Source organism: Pimephales promelas, chromosome 24 (genome assembly GCF_988280905.1).
Source record: "Pimephales promelas chromosome 24, fPimPro1.hap1.1, whole genome shotgun sequence".
NCBI classification, from domain to species: Eukaryota; Metazoa; Chordata; class Actinopteri; order Cypriniformes; family Leuciscidae; genus Pimephales; species Pimephales promelas.
Genome location: NC_142792.1, coordinates 18,744,433 through 18,764,146, shown reverse-complemented (window position 1 = coordinate 18,764,146; position 19,714 = coordinate 18,744,433). Strand labels below are relative to the sequence as shown.

The 19,714-nt window shown below is 37.2% G+C and overlaps 2 protein-coding genes across 4 annotated transcripts in view; one reads left to right on the top strand and one right to left on the bottom strand.

Annotated features, from left to right (window-relative positions):
* The window catches only part of tbc1d22a (TBC1 domain family, member 22a), a 171,523-nt gene extending 155,124 nt beyond the window's left edge, over window positions 1-16,399 (bottom strand). For all 3 annotated transcript variants that reach the window (XM_089126595.1, XM_089126597.1, XM_089126596.1), the window contains exons 1-4: window positions 15,730-16,399; window positions 14,910-14,966; window positions 13,240-13,670; window positions 8,874-9,053 (exon numbers count right to left, since the gene is read on the bottom strand). In XM_089126595.1, the coding sequence (XP_088982721.1) occupies window positions 8,874-9,053; window positions 13,240-13,670; window positions 14,910-14,966; window positions 15,730-15,791 (730 nt within the window). In that variant the 5' untranslated portion in view covers window positions 15,792-16,399. The remainder of the gene's footprint in view (window positions 1-8,873; window positions 9,054-13,239; window positions 13,671-14,909; window positions 14,967-15,729) is intronic.
* Window positions 16,400-16,491: 92 nt separating this feature from the next.
* cerk (ceramide kinase) overlaps window positions 16,492-19,714 on the top strand; it is a 38,534-nt gene continuing 35,311 nt past the window's right edge. Inside the window, exon 1 of the mRNA XM_039668517.2 lies at window positions 16,492-16,812. Coding sequence (XP_039524451.2) covers window positions 16,662-16,812 — 151 coding nt within the window. The 5' untranslated portion in view covers window positions 16,492-16,661. The remainder of the gene's footprint in view (window positions 16,813-19,714) is intronic.

Below are 19,714 nucleotides of genomic sequence, written 5' to 3'. Positions count from 1 at the left end.
CAATGGAAAATATGAAAAAACACTTGAGTTTGAACTAAATAACCACGAATATTGCATGTTATGCCAAATGCCAAACTGAAACAAACTGTCGTTCTTGAAATTAAATATGGGAGGCCAAATACTAACTTTAAATGTATTGAGATTAAGAAGTCTCAGAATCTACAAACTGGTGCTTCCTTCACTTCTGGGGTTTGGTTTACCACAGTTAATTATGTCTCGAGTGCTGCCTGTTAAGATTTGAGTTCTCACCAAGGTTATCTGAACAACTGCCTGGAGTACTTCATGACCTTGTTCAACTGTAGACTGCTTAAACAGAGAACATGAGGTGAGCAATATCTGTAAGCAATATTCTTAATTTCTCAAAAGTCTCTATGATGAAAAGAATTCCACGGAATCATAATTACAAATAAAAAAACATACCAAATGTTGACACTGCAATAAAGCACTAAAAAAGGTTGCATTTTAGCACCATCCACAAACAGAACACAAAACAGAGCCAAAACACTTTAAAATTAAAGTACTGTCCTCCAAGAAAAAGTCAATCACCAATCTCAGGAGATAAGATAACTAAATATACAGTATGAGCCAATTTAATTTTTCATTTCATTTTATATTCATTTCATTTGTGATTTGCTTTACTTGGGACCGTACTACCAAACGTTGGGTCATCCGTAGATATATATCCCTAGATACTGGCCCTGTATATCTCAGTCAAATAATCAGGCTAAAATTGTGAAAGAATGGTGGGGAGAATTGCATGAACAATCCTTTTCCCACATAAATTGGCACCTCTGAGTCCACACCTTAAATTCATTGAAAGTTATTTGGGATGTGCTGGATGAGACTTTATTTGAGTGCGAAACCAACGTGGTTGAACAACACTTTGCGACAGTGGGTTTCGGGAAACAGTCGTGACTAGCTAGTTGATTTTTCAAACGATGCATCGTACTATGGTAGTGAAGCAGCGAACTACATCGCTGTACGGGAAACGTACCCCTGGTTGTTGTATGGGACTTTATTTTGACAGCGCTGAGAGCGGCTTGGGCCAGAGCACTTTAGTGTCGGTTAATTTATCGCTTTTTCCCCCCATGTTTGTGGAGCAAATGTAAAGGCTATAAAACGTAATAAATTGGTGTTTCGCATGGTTTCAGCCAATCAATATATACTTAAATCACTGGTAGATCCTATTGTGTTTCGACCACAGAAACTTTCCTCAGGAACTAGGGACTTTGTCTTTGGGGTGGCACTGTGTGTTTCCACCACAGGAACCAGTGTCTTAATGAAGTTCCAAGTAAAAATTTCCTCCCCAGAAAGTCCCTGATTGCGAGGAATTACTTTTTCATAGTTCAGGAACTTCCGGGGGTGGGACTTGGGTACTGAATATGCTGATTGGTTGAGTTCATGCCACATTGTGATTGGCTGATTTTTATTTCAACCACCATTTTTAAAAATCTGTTGCATTTCGTGCAGTAAGATGTGTTTGCTGTTCTAATCAACAATGGAGTTTAAAAAAAATACGACGTACGGACCGACAATGAGGTTCAGGCTTTATTAAAGGGTTAGTTCACCCAAAAATGAAAATTAAGTCATTAATTACTCACCCCCATGCTGTACCAACCCCGTAAGACCTTCGTTCATCTTCGGAACACAAATAAAGATATTTTTGATTGAATCTGAGAGCTAGATCAGTCCTCCATAGACAGCCTGAGGGACTGCCTCTTGACGGCCCAGAAAGTCATTAAAAGAAAAGGTTTAAATATTCCATGTGCCTACAGCGGCTCAACTATAACTTTATCAAGCGACGAGACTACTTTTTGTGCGAAAAAAAAACGTAAATAACGACTTTATTCGACTTTCCATTACTTCCTTATGGGCGCATGCGCGAGAACTGAGACGAGACCGTTCTTCTTCGACTACTTTTTGTTACCGGCTGCTCACCGCTTAGGAGTATTAGCGCCCCCTACCGTATAAGATGACGTACTGCTTGTAAACAGAACGTTTTGCGCCTCCGGCTATATCAGTACGTCATCTTATACGGTAGGGGGCGGTAAAACTCCTAAGCGGTGAGCAGCCGGTAACAAAAAGTAGTCGAAGAAGAACGGTCTCGTCTCAGTTCTCGCGCATGCGCCCATAAGGAAGTAATGGAAAGTCGAATAAAGTCGTTATTTACGGTTTTTTTTCGCACAAAAAGTAGTCTCGTCGCTTGATAAAGTTATAGTTGAGCCACTGTAGGCACATGGAATATTTAAACCTTTTCTTTTAATGACTTTCTGGGCCGTCAAGAGGCAGTCCCTCAGGCTGTCTATGGAAGAGTGATACAGCTCTCAGATTCAATCAAAAATATCTTTATTTGTGTTCCGAAGATGAACGAAGGTCTTACGGGGTTGGTACAGCATGGGGGTGAGTAATTAATGACTTAATTTTCATTTTTGGGTGAACTAACCCTTTAAGCCTAAATTCAGAGGGTAAAACCCAGCGGGAACTGGCAAGTAGCGTGCAGTACTACGCCACCAGACTAATTTTCCTAATCTTCATGGTACTTTTAGACCGCAGTGGATACGCAGACAGCAACAGCTCTCAGGGAAAAAAAGTTCCTGGGGCAAATTGTTACTGGTAATTTTGGTGGAAAAGCGACTTCAGTTCCCCCCAAAAAGTGTTCCTAAAACTAGAAAGCGTTCCCAGTTCCTGTGAACCCAAATCCCCTTTGGAGTGGACTTTATAACTTTGCATACCCATTTCATTCTTAAACAGCAACATTACACATAAAAAAGTACATGTAATACAGCATAACAGGACTCCTTTAAAACCAAATGATGATGTGGAAAATAATCAGCGTTGTTAGTTTACTTCAGATTCCTGCAGTGATCAAGGTAATTAGCTAAACTATAAACATCTTGCCTCATATTGGCAGAAATAAGAAATAGTAACATTAGCCTACTGCTTAATGATGTGAAACACAAACAGTGAAACACAAATCTGTCAAAACATTGATTTAAGTTAATTCTCAATTAAAGGTTTCCTTCAGCATCAGCATACGTCACAGAGTGGTTTAGTTATTTACCAATTCAGAAATCAAATGACTGGAAAAATTGGAGGAAAGCAGTATCTACAGATTAATCCCAGAATATATGCTGATTATACTATAAAGGGATACCAAAAAAATACATCAAACAAGAGAGAATTGTCTATGTTATCTATGTAAAACTCAAATGTTAAAATAAAATGAAGTGTCAAAAAAGTGCTAACCTCTTGCAATATACTCCAACATTCTAAACCCGCGCGACTGTGTGAGGAACAGACGAAGAGCGTATTTGAATCACGATGCAAGTTAAAGAATTAAGTTGGTGTTTTGTCAATGTTAAGCTTGATAGAATAGTAAAGCGAGAGGAACTCTACTTCATTACTCTACATAAACCGCAACATGTTTTTTTGATTCATTCACAACATGAAATGTCTCCAGGAATGCTTGCGATTGCTCAATGCCAGATACTCAATATAATATTTTTAAATTTCTGTGCCACAGATGCCACTAAACTAAGTTAATTGGAATCCGACCGCATTTATAACATTGAGGTTTAGCACTAATAGAAGAATCGGCTGTGTTAAGACCACTAGAGCACCACAGCTCCCCCATCTGAGACACACTGAGAGAAAAGGTAGTCAAACGGTAGAGAGAAGGGTTCAATATAGGTGATGCGTCGCCATGGCAACAGTGGACAGCATCAGCGAATAATTGCTTCCTGTGATTGTAGCAGTCTCTCTCGCTCTCTCTCTCTCTCTCTCAGAGGTAAAAGATGATCATCTGATGGCATCCCTCTTAAAAACACATCTGTCAGGTACTCATTAATTTGGAGACAAAGACGGCTCCAAACACTTCAGAAACAAGCTTGTAAAGGGAAAAAAAAAAACGACTTTTTGCTCATTACTGTGCGTTAGATATGACAAATTAAATGTCTATGTACCGTTCTATCTATTTCAAAGACGCTTTGGTACAATGCTTCGATACAAGACTAAAAGCTAGACTAAAACGTTTCTTATGATCTTACAAAAAATTAAATCTAAAGGCTCACACTTCAAAACCTTACATAACCTTTACTTACTTTGTTTGCGTACTTAAACGTACGTAGGAGAGAGTGAACACAAAAAAGTTTGCTGGAGTCCCATTAAAAGTTGGTCAAAATTTGTCCCACCAAGATTGTTATGCATTTTAAATAACTAATTTCCTCCGCCTTCAGGCCCATCCACACCAAAAACAATATCCATAATGATAATGATAAAGATATAGTTCTAAAAAACATTAAAAAAAAGGTTTATCGTCTTGTTATTACCACTAACAAGGCTCAAAATAGCCCCACACTAACACCTTGTTAGTGAGTCTTGTTGGTGGTAATAACAAGCGATCTTTATTTGTCATTACTCTATGCCCCATATACTAGCGTTATAGGCTAAACTGTTTTTATAGATAAAACTATTTACATTCGCAATCGCAATCATGAAAACAAATCTCAGATAACGGTTGACTAGGTAACAATGTGTAATTAGACCAAAGGTTCATTTTGTGCCGGAGTTGTCCTTTAAAGCTACACAAGTTCTTTAGTCAGTGTGTAATTTTCTCTGTTCCCTTTGTTATTTCATTAACTTTACTGACAGAACGCTTTATTGGTAGCTGGCCCTTTAAGAGCAGCCACTGTGGACAAAGACGCGGATCCCACGCGCGCCTCATTCTCTCACGAGTCACAACTCTTTATGTCCACCATAAGACTGCTCTTATGTTATGAAGATACTCGACAAATGACATTTTGGCGTAATTGTGTGTGTTGATGTTCGTTCAAGCACGAAAGAGAACTTCTGGCGCGCGCTCTGTGCATGCGCATTCAAATCGGTAAAATTAAATTGGTAAAATAGACGTAACGAGTGGCACATAACGTGAAGTAACATGGCATTTTATTTTGTTTGAAATTTAACTTGTTTGGTCGGACAACTAATTTTCTCTTCTACTTGTCCAACAAAAAAATCCACTTGTCCCAGACAAGTCTTAATGTCGAGCCCTGAACCCCCCCTTTAATAGTATAGCCAATATAGGTTCGCCATTTCAATAAATAGTAAAAAAAAAATTAAAAGTTTCACCTAAACCTTATGTTATAACAACTCAGGGGAAAGAAAGGAGGCTCAGTGCTATTTCTCGGGGTCTTAGAGTCAATGCCAATAGAGGGCAGTCATCAGTGCTTTGGATGGATGGACGGATGGATGGGAATTCGTTATCATGTTGGAGACCCCAGCTTAATTATAGATTTCATTCATATTTCATTCTGCTGCCACATGTCTGACTCATAATTTCAGATGTCTAATAACAGCAACAGCAGCCAAACTGATTCAGGGACGCCCTGAGAAGCAGTCAAATGAAACCAGAACTGACACGCCGACGTCCATGGGGCTGTCAACATCGACACCGTCCTGACTTCATGGATCTGCAATGCCTAAACCCCAGAGATGTTGCTGAGCAATGATATGAGAACTATGCGGAGAAGGTTGAGATTACAAACTGTTAAATCCCCCCTGTGGTGAAAATCAGGCTTCTAATGCTGTTTGTGGCGTTTCTAATATGCTTTAAGACAATCCATGTGCGAATTCATAAGTCAACGGTAAATACTCAGTAGCCTAATTGCTGAGTATTTTCTCCTTAAAAGTGCAGTAAAAAAAAAGACAGTCTCAAAAACGCTGTTTGAAATCGCTTGCGTGTTTATTATGTTAGTAAGAGGAAAGAGCACAGCACATATTTACATATTCATCTAAACGTCATCTAAGCTAGGGATGGGCAACGATTAATCGCGATTAATCGCATCCAAAATAAAAGTTTGTGTTTTCATAATATATGTGTGTGTAGCGTGTATAATTAATTTGTATATATAAATACCCACACATGTGTATATTTAAGAAAAATGTGTTATTAATATATCAAATATTTATATTTGTATATAATATTAATTATGTATAAATAATATATAAAGTATATACATGCAAGTATTTCTTAAATATATACATGTGTGTGTATTTATATATACAAATTAATTATACACACGACACACATATATTATGTAAACATAAACTTTTATTTTGGATGCGATTAGTCGCGATTAATCGTTGCCCATCCCTAATCTAGACTATGCGTCTAAATGCCACAAACTACCTTGTAACCCATCAGGTCAACATGCGATCGGCAACGAGTGGATCTCTGAGCTGGTGTGAGTGAGTGGAGGCGGGGCTAATTTGCATATTCATAGAACCACATATTACTAAATGAGGCAAGAGTTTAGAGTTACATTCAAGCTATTTTAAGGCATGAAGAAATTTGTTTTCAAGGAAAAAACGTTTCAAATATGTCAAAATAAATTTTGGTGATCAAAGATGAGTTTTAAAGGTCCCGTATTATGCCCCTTTTCACAAGATGTAAAATAAGTCTCTGACGTCCCCGGAATGTGTATGTGAAGTTTCAGCTCAAAATACGCAACAGATCATTTTTAAAGCATGTTTAAATTGTCATTTTTTGGGGGCTCAGAAAAACGCACTGTTTTAGTGTGTGCCCTTTAAATGCAAATAAGCGGCAGCTGCCGGCACAGGGGGCGGAGCTTCATGAGCTCGCGCTCAGTCTCTCAGGACAATTTTATCTCACGGAATGATGATAATATCAGAAACTCTCAGTAACGGTGTTCATTACGAGTCGGTAATAATGCCTACAGAGTCAGAGTGCTGTATAGGTATAGTTTAGTAGTTTAATTATGGTTATTATAACGTATTTGTCATCTGCTTGTATGTATCCATTATGTATTAATAGCCTACAAGTCTGCTGTTTCGGACCAGGTCCGAATGATGATCAAACATACACTGATGAACCATTTAAATGTTTATATTTCATATAATCTTCTGATTATAAAAATAAATAAAAGTGTTATTTAAGTGTTTTATAGCTACAAAACAGTTCATTATTACCTTCATATTAGGCTAATGAAGCCTAGTAGGCTACAACTAGACTCCCATAGTTTACAGCATTAGTTAAGACATTTGATTTCCTTGAGAAAATGTGCCATTTATTGTAACTGATATCCAAAATAATCAATATTGAATCGAAATCGAATCGAATTGTGAAATTTGTGTCAATACCCAGCCCTAATATATATATATGTGTGTAAATAATATATAATATATTAGGGCTGGGTAATAAATATCGATTTCTCGATATTAATCGATTCTCATTTTTGCGAACCGATATCGATTCTTAAATTTCAAGAATCGATTAGTCATCCTGTTTCATTTGAATGAATGGAACATTGTATCGTGGCTGCGCGCATCCAAAAAAAAATCGCAATAATCTTTGTCCTTTGTTACTATTGATATGAAACAAAGTCTCAATTTTCAAATTACGTCCATTTTCTTTAGAAATTCAAAAACATAAATAGCGTTTTGGCGCTGTGGCGTGAGATCGCTCCGGCGGAGCTCAAGAGAAGCAGCAGCGCTGATCTCTCTTCCGGCTTAATAATACCAGTTACAGCGCCAAATAAACATGAATGAGCATCTGAAAGTGTGGTAAAAGATAGAGTACAACTTATCGAAATCCGTGTCATGTCACATTGATTCGCTCAATCAGCTTTTCAACCGTGGAAAGACGTCAACAGCTTGTAATCAATGTCATTTATCGTCATATTTACCTCAGAAAACCCACATAAACTCGTTAGTCAGCTAGAAAAAAATAACTCTAGAGAGGAGCATTTTGCTAAATATAAACACCATATTACATATAATCTTAATGTTCTTCAATATTTAATGCATATTTGAATAAATCCGGAAAGTTTTTTTTTATAACAGCCACCATTTAAATGTTTATATTTCATATAATCTTATTATTATAAAAATAAATAAAAGTGTAATTAGGCTAATGAAGCCTAGTAGGCTACAGCTAGACTCCCATAGTTTACAGCATTAGTTAAGAGATTTGATTTTCTTGAGAAAATTTGCCATTTATTGTAACTGATATCCAAAATAATCAATATTGAATCGAAATCGAATTGCAAGCTAGTCAATCGAAATCGAATCAAATTGTGAAATTTGTGTCAATACCCAGCCCTATAATATATATATGTAAATGTTCCTTCAATAAAAGAGCTTATTTATCAGAGACAATTCATTCCAATCTAAGTAATATGCACAGTCATGGTTATCACCTAAAGCATGGGAGCGATATCAAGCAATCAAGAACCATCTTGATTACAGGGACTTAAATGTTATCACCTTAACATTTGACCATTCTACATTGAAGTGATGTACATTGTGTTTCACACTTTAGAGTTGTGATGATGAATGATGTCACCAGTTAAGCATGAGAGTTCTGCCAGTCCTGTTCTCTCTAATGCAAGTTAAATGATTGGATTATCATCAAGATGTGAAAGAGACTGTTTTCCTGATGAGATCAGGACTGGAAAATAGGCTGACTCCTGTACGTCATTGCTGAGGGTGAAGACAAATGGAATGTTCGAGCTGAGATTATTTCGAGGTTCATTCTGAACCCAAGGATCTTCGTGTACCTTGCCACTGCTATGTAATAAACTTAATTTCTGAGATCTTTAACGTCCACTTCATTTTTTTCTTACAGATATAATTTAAACTCCATTTCTGGACTGCATTCCGCAATTCTGTCCACTTTTTCTGCATCAAGGAAATCATATTTGCAAGCACGATTTCAAATGTAGCATTCAGAAACGTCAGAACACAATTCATGTGTTGCAAAGAGTATATTTTGGACTTTGCTCTGCATATGTACTATTATGTGTTGCCCAAACATTCATACAGTCAAGCCATAAAGCCATAAAACAGCATCTTACCCAGATCAGTATTAGGGCCGGCTAGAACCTGTCTGAACTTGTCGAGTCTCGACGCCTCTCTCTCGGTCATGGCGGGAGTCCCGGATGTGTTCTGATCTGCCATGCGGGCCACCAGTGGAATCGTGGGTCTGTGCGGGAGTGACTGCTGTCTGTGTAGTGATGCCTGTTCAACGCCCACTTCTGAAGAGAAAACACATTCGATTTCTGTTTTAATTTCAATTTAGGGAGTCATCGCATACGATTCTCAATGTACATTCTTCAGAAACAGCACAGGGACCGATCATTTGTGAGTTAAATCTGGCATATCTAAATATTTGGAAGCAAGCGCACTTTAATCCTATTAGATGAATTTCAGGGAAGGCTGGCTGAGAAGATGCAGTACTTACTGTAATTAACACTGTATAAATATTAAAAACACTTCCCTGCCCACCAGTTTGCTCATCGATAGTAAGCATTTAAAAACAAAAAAACGTGCTTTATTTAATAAAACGGAATTGAAATTGAACAGCTCATAAGTGTGAGTATGCAACCCTTTTGTAGATTAAATACAAACGTCAAGACTTTGAAAAAAGTTGAATGTGTTCTCATTCCATAAACAAGTTTATTGATTATTTTTATTTTATTTTAAACTATTTTTAAAAACAACATCAACTTTGGTTTTCATGTTTTCAGCTTTGATTTAATTCATTTTCGTTTAATCATTTTTGTTCTTTTGATTTATCGCACATTTACACTATTGATTATTTTGCATAAATAAAGTTTAGTCCCAGAGACACCAGTCTATATGCGGGTCATTGTTTTTAACTCAGGTAAAATATATACATTACACACACACAAACATGCACTTTATTCTGTCACTTTATTCCCAATTAATGGGTCAGAATAAGGGTACATTCTATGGTACAAGTTGCTATTTTGGCAGTGAATCACAATGCATCGGTGAATTGATTTTGTCCTAATGCTTCATAATCATGCTGTCCAAACACTGTAAAATGTGATTGTATGCTTGTTAGAGGCATTAAATAGATGACTTTGAGATATCACTCTTGCATTAAGCATCATAACATCTTCAACGTTTACAGATGTCCGTGTAATCCCTGCAGAAATTAGACGGTGCGTGACGGCTGCTGACAGTGTCAACACAAGGTACTATTAAAATAGAGGCAGAACATGTCAACAGGAAGTCCATTATCACAGTCATCCATCGCCACTCTGGCTGGCAAAACAAAGGACTGGCAGAACTGTCTGTCAGTGCAGTACTGGTGGAAGCACACAGTCCCTGTCTGATGTAGTCAAATACACAAAAGACTTGCACTCAGAGGTTAAGAAATTTCGCAATTCCCTAGGTTGGTGAAAAATGATAATTTGGCAATTCTTAAATAATCGCAATTGAGAGTTCTAAAGTCAGAATTGTGTGATATACACTCACCTGAAGGATTATTAGGAACACCAAACTAATACTGTGTTTCACCTTCAGAACTGCCTTAATTCTACGTGGCATTGATTCAACAAGGTGCTGAAAGCATTCTTTAGAAATGTTGGCCCATATTGATAGGATAGCATCTTGCAGTTGATGGAGATTTGTGGGATGCACATCCAGGGCAAGTAGCTCTCGTTCCACCACATCCCAAAGATGCTCTGTTGGGTTGAGATCTGGTGACTGTGGGGGCCATTTTAGTACAGTGAACTCATTGTCATGTTCAAGAAACCAATTTGAAATGATTTGAGCTTTGTGACATGGTGCATTATCCTGCTAGAAGTAGCCATGATGGGTACATGGTGGCCATAAAGGGATGGACATGGTCAGAAACAATGCTCAGGTTGGCTGTGGCATTTAAACGATGACTAATTGGCACTAAGGGACCTAAAGTGTGCCAAGAAAACATCCCCCGCACCATTACACCACCACCACCAGCCTGCACAGTGGTGACAAGGCATGATGGATCCATGTTCTCATTCTGTTTACACCAAATTCTGACTCTACCATCTGAATGTCTCAACAGAAATCGAGACTCATCAGACCAGGCAACATTTTCCAAGTTTCAAACGTCCAATTTTGGTGTGCTCTTGCAAATTGTAGCCTCTTTTTCCCATTTGTAGTGGAGATGAGTGGTACCTGGTGGGGTCTAGTCCATCCGCCTCAAGGTTGTGCATGTTGTGGCTTCACAAATGCTTTTCTGCATACCTCGGTTGTAACGAGTGGTTATTTCAGTCAAAGTTGCTCTTCTACCAGCTTGAATCAGTCGGCCCATTCTCCTCTGACCTCTAGCATCAACAAGGCATTTTCGCCCACAGGACTGCCGCATACTGGATGTTTTTTCCCTTTTCACACCATTCTTTGTAAACCCTAGAAATGGTTGCGCGCAAAAATCCCAGTAACTGAGCAGATTGTGAAATACTCGGACCAGCCCGTTTGGCACCAACAACCATGCCACGCTCAAAATTCTGACATTCAGTTTGGAGTTCAGGAGATTGTCTTGACCAGGACCACACCCCTAAATGCATTGAAGCAACTGCCATGTGATTGGTTGATTAGATAATTAGAAATTGAACAGGTGTTCCTAATAATCCTTTTAGGTTTAAGTCATAAGTGTGTTCTAACCTCAGAATTGCGTTATATAAAGTCGCACTTGAGAGCTATAAAGTCAGAATAGCGTGATATAGTTGCAACTGTGTTCTAAAGTCAGAATTGCATGATATAAAGTCGAAATTCTGGCATCTTTGTCTTTGTAAAATGCAATTTGGATATATAAAGTCAGAATTGAATGATACAAAGTCCCAATTGCGTGTTACGAAGTCAGAATTGCGAGACAAACTTTCCTTAGAACTGGACTTTTTTTTCCTTGCAATTGTGATTTTTTTATCTCGCAATTCTGACTTCATGACCTGCAATTGCAATAAAAAAGTCAGAATTGTGAATTTATATCTGACAATTCTAACTTTTTTTTTAATCGCAATTGCGACTTTATTTCTCGCAATTCTGACTCTGATGTAAATTCGCAATTGTGAGACAAAAAGTCGCAATTATTTTTTAAAATGTTTTATTATGTGGCGGAAACGAGCTAACACGCTGAACACAGCCAATCGAAGTTCTCTCAGAGTTGCCAACGGATGCCGATTCAACGTGCTCGATTGTCCAAAAGAAAAACGAAACAACTGGGTCCGACAAGTGCAGATGGTGGGGAACACACCGCAAAACTGGGCTAGCCGATGCTCAGCGACAGGGCCTTCAAGAAATTAACCTCAAAAAAGTTGAATTCTTGGACAACACCGGGACCAATAGCAGATCAAAAGCATTTAACAGCCATTGCAAAGTATTCTGGAAAGTTCACGCCGGTGAGCTGTTACACAGAAACCAAGCCCAGACACGACATGTTGTTTTCGCCAGATTCTTTTCACAAAACGCCGTTGTGTTCAATTGAGGAACATCGTTTTTAGGCCTTCAGTGTCATGAAGATCTGGGACTCTAATAGCATTAAAATAAAGATGCTTTTCACTCAGTTTTCTATGCTTTAGAAGCATCAGAGAGAAAGTCTGAGTGACAGGTCAGTGGGAAAACACTGTGTATTAGCATAAAGCTCAGAGGCAAACAAAACAATTGATTGACATTTCACTGACTCCAATTTGCCCGTTACAGACTCTCAGTTAATTACCAGAAGTTAAAAATAAAAACCGACTTAATGAAGGTCGTGCTAATTAGCAAGGAAGAGGAAGAGGAGAAAAAGAAATGCTAGAGTTTAGAAACAGGTCACAGGTCTAATGCAAAATCTGAACTTTCATGTAAGTCTTATGAAAACTGGTTGATCTTTCCCATTGAGAAAATCTAGATGACAACACAGCATTGGAAACAATGATAATCAAGACTAATGTATTCTTTTTTTTGTTGTTGGTTTGTTTTTTTTGGTTTTTTATGCATGTCTCTTTCATTGTAATATAATTTTATCATCTGCCAGGGGAAAATGATATCTCCAATCATTTGGAAAGGCAACAGCACATCTTTTCAACAAGCTTTAAAATGTATGAAATTTATAAAGCACAAAGGTGCACCAGAAACCTGAATACTGCATAACATAAGTCATTGTTATTGTAGTATTATTTATGTACTATTATAGTATGTGTTACTATTTAGAATTAACTTAATTCTTTATATTTTCTATTAAAGATGTTATCATTTCTATTTACCTTTATTTTTTCTGTTTCATTTTCCATTGTTAAACTATTTTAGTTTAGAATTTTGATTTATGTTTACATTTAATATCTAATAAAAAGGTATATTTTGCATTATTAAATTGACCAAAAAAACACTCTTATTTGTTTAACAAAGTGATAAACAAAACAAGCAAGGATTAACGTCAGAGAGACTGACCTTTAGGCGAGCCGACTGGAGCTTCACTGTGTGACTTAACCAGTCTGTTGTCACTGATTGGAAGAGCCTCTGAACCGAAAGACAGATCTGTTGTCGTCTCTGCGCCCTCCTCTCTCTCCTCCTCCTCTTCTTCTTCTTCCGGCTCTTCCTCGTGCGCTTCCTCCCCGTCTTTCCCATCAGGCTCAGTCATGCTATCAATCTGCTGCTGTCTTCTTTCCTGCAGCTTGCTGTGGTTTTCTATCACCTTATTGGCTGTCTCCATGACAACCTCGATGTTGAGATTTTGGGCTGCCATGGCGAGAAGTTCATCATCATCATCTCCCACATCCCAGGCGTCACTGGTGATGCTCTCGAACTCTTGGAAGGTGGTGGCTTTCTTTGGTTTTCCTGGCGTAGTGGAAGGCGGAGGCTTGTTTCCTGCTTTTATCAGACTGCAAATAATAGATGACACTTATGTTGATACAATATAAATCAAACTCAATAATATCCCTGCATGTGAGGAAAGACAACTCATAAAGAAGAGGGATATTGTTCTGGTTTCTCTGACTCCCATTGGTAGTTGCTACATCGCTGCTCACCAACAAAAAATAACATTTTTCTCAATGTTGGTGAATGACTAGCTTATGTTGCCCCAATTTGCCAACTCTCGTTAAAATCCGAAGACTTCTGTAAACTTTATCACCTCAGCTGTCAGAGCAAATTGCTGTCATCATTTACTCCCCCTCAAGTTGCTCTAAACCTGTATGCTTTTCTGTTACCACTTTAGAATATGAATACAGTAACAAAGCAGCACTAATAGTATATTGTAGTTAATACATCACTAGACTATCCCCTGGTTATCCCCAAACTAAAATGAATGTCTGAGCCGTTTCAACAGAAAGTAACTTGCACTGATGTAACATAAAATATCAAGATGCACATCGGTAATGTTTTTTCTAAGGGGGTGTTTATAAAAGCTACTTACATATCTTCAATGAACTAAGAGCTAATCCTGGCTTAATCTAAGCGTTATCTGTGAAACCAGGCCATTCACGGTCACTGAAAACAATAAAGTGTTAATGTTTAATTAGCTCATATGTAAAGAGTTAGATGATGCTTTGTTAAAGGTGCAGTCTGTAAAAATGACAGCTACTAAATATCGTAGATCATTGAAAGCCGAGTTTTAATATGCTCTCGTTCATAGAGATTTTTAGATTTTAGGTTGGGTAGAAGCGTGTTTTTTTGGGTTTTTTTTTTTTGTGTGTGTGTGTGTTTGTTTTTTGTGTTTTATTATGTAACTATAAAATTGAGGCCTCAAATATAAATATTTTTGAGCCACTTTTGGGTATTTTGGAGGACAGAGTCAGAAAACCTTTTCCTCCTCCAGCGCTAACATAGTGACCTGACCACTATTCTGGAAGAGGAAAGCTCAAAATCTCAAGGACTTGAACTGATGCGGCATAGCCAATAAAGGAGTCTCTACACCATAAAAATAAATAATAAAGGATTGTGGTGTAAAAGTAGGTGTTTTGGTTTAATTGTCTGACCCCATATAGGTATAGACAGATAGACTGGTAGATATGGATGGATGGATGAAAGTGAAAAAATGAAAGTGAAAGCAAATCTTATATCTTTAAATATGCCAAATATATACACACATTTTCCTATAAATATAGCCAAGCTGTACTTACTTGGCATGTAGGAGAGGGTCAAAGGGAGGATGTTGGGCTCCATAAACATGCTGGATACTGTGAGAAAAGTAAAAAAGAAAGAAAGCGTTACAAAGCGCGTTTATAAAAAAATCTGTCTCTATGTTTAACTCCCTCCTTTATTTATATGATATGAAAACTGGTTTGACAAGTCAAGGTTCAAGATGTGAGCAATTCTTGATTAAAAAAAACACAAGGCTTCATTAAAAAGAGTTATTATATATATTTTTCACATGTATATATATATATATATATATACGATGTTATAACATTTGAGGAAGTTGCTGTCATCACCAACACAACTGTACCACTCTACCATGTAAATAGCATAGTATTTGAATACAGTACCATGGTATATATATCAATATACTACTATTAACGTATTATTACAATCATTGTAGCAATCTGTAAGTTTCAAAAGAGGGGCCATGCAGCACATAGCTAACAGGCTAATATATGCTTTTAGGAACTAAACTAAAGCTTAAATCAGTATTTAAAATATTACCACCATACGCATTGATCAGATGTCAGTGCTAGAAGAATATAATCATAATCAATATGAACTTAATACATCACTGAGACCAATACAAACAATGATGTGTACAGCTAGCACACATTACCTTTTAAGACAGCCTTTCAAATGGTAAGATTTTGATGACACACGTTATTCTAAATATTTGGAACTCCTCTGGTGAGATCTAGCACTGACAGATACTGTTCGATTAGTTGAACCCATAACTGAACACATATAACTCTACACACATAGCTAACACAGAGACATTAGCATGAACACGTCACTCACTTCCCAGGAACCTTGGCTGTGTTTCTCTTCCAGAACTGTTTTTTGTTGCCGTCAGCTGACATCTTTTGGCTTCAGAGTATTCGCTCATAAATTAATTTAGAGAAATATGCTGATAAGTTGTGCAAATTGTGCACGAAGAGTTTATTTACACCTCAATTTCTCTTCGGAAACTCAGAGAGCCGCCATGTTGGTACCACCCATTGCACATAAGCGCAGCTGTGATTGGCTAAGGGGTGTCGTGAGTGGCTGCTGAACCGCCAATCACAAGTGGAAATGTAGTTCCCTCTCAGTTCCTTCAAGAGCTAAACTAAATGTCTAAAATTATTTGAAACAAAAACTTTAGCCAAAGAAAAAACCTTTGAACGCTAAAAAAAAATAAGAAATTAAATAGAGTATTGGATAACAATTTCATAATTTATTGTTTGGGTCAAACTGAAAGTGTTCTCCATATGATGAAAGTGAAAGAGTAAAAAAAAAAACAGAAACAAACAAATGCATAAAACGTGGCATTAAATGTACCGTAAGTAGTACAATATATTTAGAACGATTATGCAAAAAATATATTTTTTTTATCTGTTTCTTTGTTGCTAGTCACAATCTGGAGTACACTAGAAACCACATCATGTCACTACATGAGAGAAAGGAGAATCAAAACTTTGCTCCTTCATGTCAATGACTTTATTAATGTATGTCAATCACCCACATCGCCCCTCCTTACAATGGGATTATGAATGACGCATGTCTCTAAACTCCTCCCACTTTATCAGGAAAGAGAAAACCGCTATGTAGCCAAACTGCTCAGGAGAAAACGAACACCATTATAGCGATTGTAGCATTTTTTTAAAAAATGTAAAGCGTCGGCTGGTATATTATAAACCCATTTTGAAGATGAAACTGAGATAACTAACGTGTTTGTGTTGTTAAGAGCAGAAATGGAGAAGCAGCCGCGTCTGTTGTGCTCTGAGCTGTGTGTTCAACGCAGACCATACGAGGTCACATTAAACTGCGCGATTCTCGCGTGGAAAGACGTACAATTCGGCCAAAAACACACCGGACGCGCCATATATGGAGCTGGCAAAGCTGGTGAGTTACATATGTAATACAATAATAACACTGTAACAGATATGCAATGCGGCGTCTTCGCTGCTGTTGTTTGCTCTAGTGGCATGTGTCTCAAAGCAAACAGAGCTGCCTAACTAGTAGACCGCAGTTTAGGGCATCTTACGGGGCAGAGAATTAAAGTACCCAGCATGTTGGCCCAGCTGACTGTGATGCCCCAAATGATGCTGGGTGCTATGGTTGTTGTGGAAAAGTTTAGAGAAAAACGTGTTAAAAATATTAATGGCCAAAAACGCTGGAAACTAAATATCGCTGCTGCTGATTGGAAGATATCTGTATGCCCTTTTTTTTTTTTTTTTTTTTTAGAAAAGTAATGCGTTACGTTACTTTTGCGCTACTTTTTTCCCCTGGGCTTGTTTTTGAGGGTTTTTTTTAACAAAAAAAGTTGTATTTTGGGGCAAATATAAAGACCCTTTCACACTTAAAGTGAAATTTAGGCTTTTAGGCAGAAGGAAATGTAAATTTCCAAGTGTAAAGTAGAGGATTCAAGCAAACCTTTCAGCTGCTGCTGGAGGCAGGAGAAAAAATGCTTAACACAACCAGGAATCGTGTTGCCTGACATTTATGTTTGCCTGATTTCGACATCGGGGAAATAAATGCAATATAGCCCTAAACATAAAGCAAATTTGCCTGTGAACGCTTTATATAAATACAATATAGGTAGGTCTAAATCCGAGTGATCACTTATATCAGTGTTATAGCCCTAAAACGTTATTGTTTTTTGGTTTTTTTTATCATCGTTGGTCAGTGATTATTAAAAAAACATCCAATAATGCAGAATATGCAATGATAAATATTTAATTGATGAGTTGTTAATATATATAACAATACAAAATATATGGGTATGGTTTTACAGCTAAATTCAGCATATTGACACAAAATGATAACTGTAAATCTACCTTTTGCTGACTGGAGTCCAGTTGTTTCGATCCATTTGCTCCTCTTTCTATAGCAGTCTGTAAAAATATACCTCAGATTTTTTTTTTTTTTTTGTCAAATCTAGTGATACAGTCAATCGCAAAGCTCTTTCCCACTTTATATGTGTTGTTTGTTTTTCGCGGCATTCGCACTAAAAACAAATACAGCCGCTCAGTCTTTTCGCCACTCACTGTGAGTAACTGCAAGCACTTTAGCCGACGGTGACGTCACGCGCATACCCTCTATTGGAGGTTTGCATAGTATTCTGATTCTGCATTTCACTGATTTTATTCATTTTGGGGAATATTGAATCTTTTTATGCAAGTGAAATGATTAAATGCACTAGGGATGGGCAACGATTAATCGCGATTAATCACATCCAAAATAAAAGTTTGTGTTTACATAATATATGTGTGTGTGGTGTGCATAATTAATTTGTATATATATAAATACCCACACATGCATGTATACATTTAAGAAAAATGTGTAATTAATATATCAAATATTTATATTTATATATAATATTAATGATCTATAAATATATATAAAGTATATACATGCAAATATTTCTTAAATATATATTAACTCTAGGTAACTTCCTAGTAACACACGACCTAACGTGCTGTCTACAAGGTAGGCTGTTTAGTTGGTTTGAATTGCAGCCTCAGTAATCAAGGCTCTTGAAATACATTTTTTGAGTCTAGTTTCTGGACCGTAATATGAACTGTGATGAACATGTATGTTAGTTGAGGCACCCACACACTTCAATATAATCAGGCTGATTGTAGGCCAAATCCTCCCCATCTGACAATCCCAGTTAAAGTCCTGATTATCTTGATGGTTCTACAGATTGTCTTATCAGATTTTCCTGTGTTGTGAGGTGTGTTGTTAAGAGTGAGAGAATCTGCTAGGAATAATATCGGGGCTGCACATGGAACGAAACGATACATAATCAGAAAGCGAGCTGACGGAGGCGTAACACGACTGCATCCAAACCTTGCAAATTCTCTGTAAAAAGCAGTCCTGACACCATTGTCGCCATGTTCTCTTGCTCATCGCTCGCCATGTTTAGTCTCAGTTGATCATGTGAGATTTTGGGAGATTTGGAATATATGGAATCTGTTGGTGTTTTTTTTTTTTTTTTTTTTTTTATCTTTTAAATATCGTTAAGCACTCTTAATATAAAAGTTGTCTTTCCATACACTCAATGGCTGGTAATAACATCAGATTCAGTAACAGTGAAGTGGTGTATATTGAATTCTCAGACTGTGCTGGAAGGTCAGAGGAGGTTACTGATATAGAGGAATTGGATTGTGTTTTCTCCTGTCTGCACACACACACACACTCTCTCATTTCTGCTGAGTTATGCCTGGGATTGGTAATGAATGTTAAGAGTTCTGTCATGAATTGTCATATTTTAACCCAGGTTTTGGGTTGTTAATCATCATTTCACTCTCATTCAACATGTATACATATTTACTGGTTACAAAATCGTAGACCTTTTCAGAAGAACAACATGGTCAAAAGAGTGAGCACAAATTATACCCTTCACAAAATACACAACCTTTCCAGATTACTTTGTAAAATGTCAATCAGTTAAAGTTTAAAACCATTTGATACAAAAAGCTAAGATGTGCTGCAGTTCACCTTCTGCTCTTAGCAAATAAAATGAATAAAGTTTGTGACGTTCTTGTTTCCAAACCTCGTTTTGCTGATTTTATAAAACATAAATATATTGTATATGTATTGAAACAAATTTCTATAGTCTAGAATAAACCTGGCGACTGAAAAAAAAGTTGAGTGTGGTCTATGCAAACAGTGAACCTCATTCAAATGGTGTTTTTCATTTGATTGTGCATTTTCAAATGTAATACCTAAGTGGCAGATGTACGGTGGCCGAGAGTGATGCAACTGCAGCAAACACATGCAAATTGAAAAAAAATTGTGC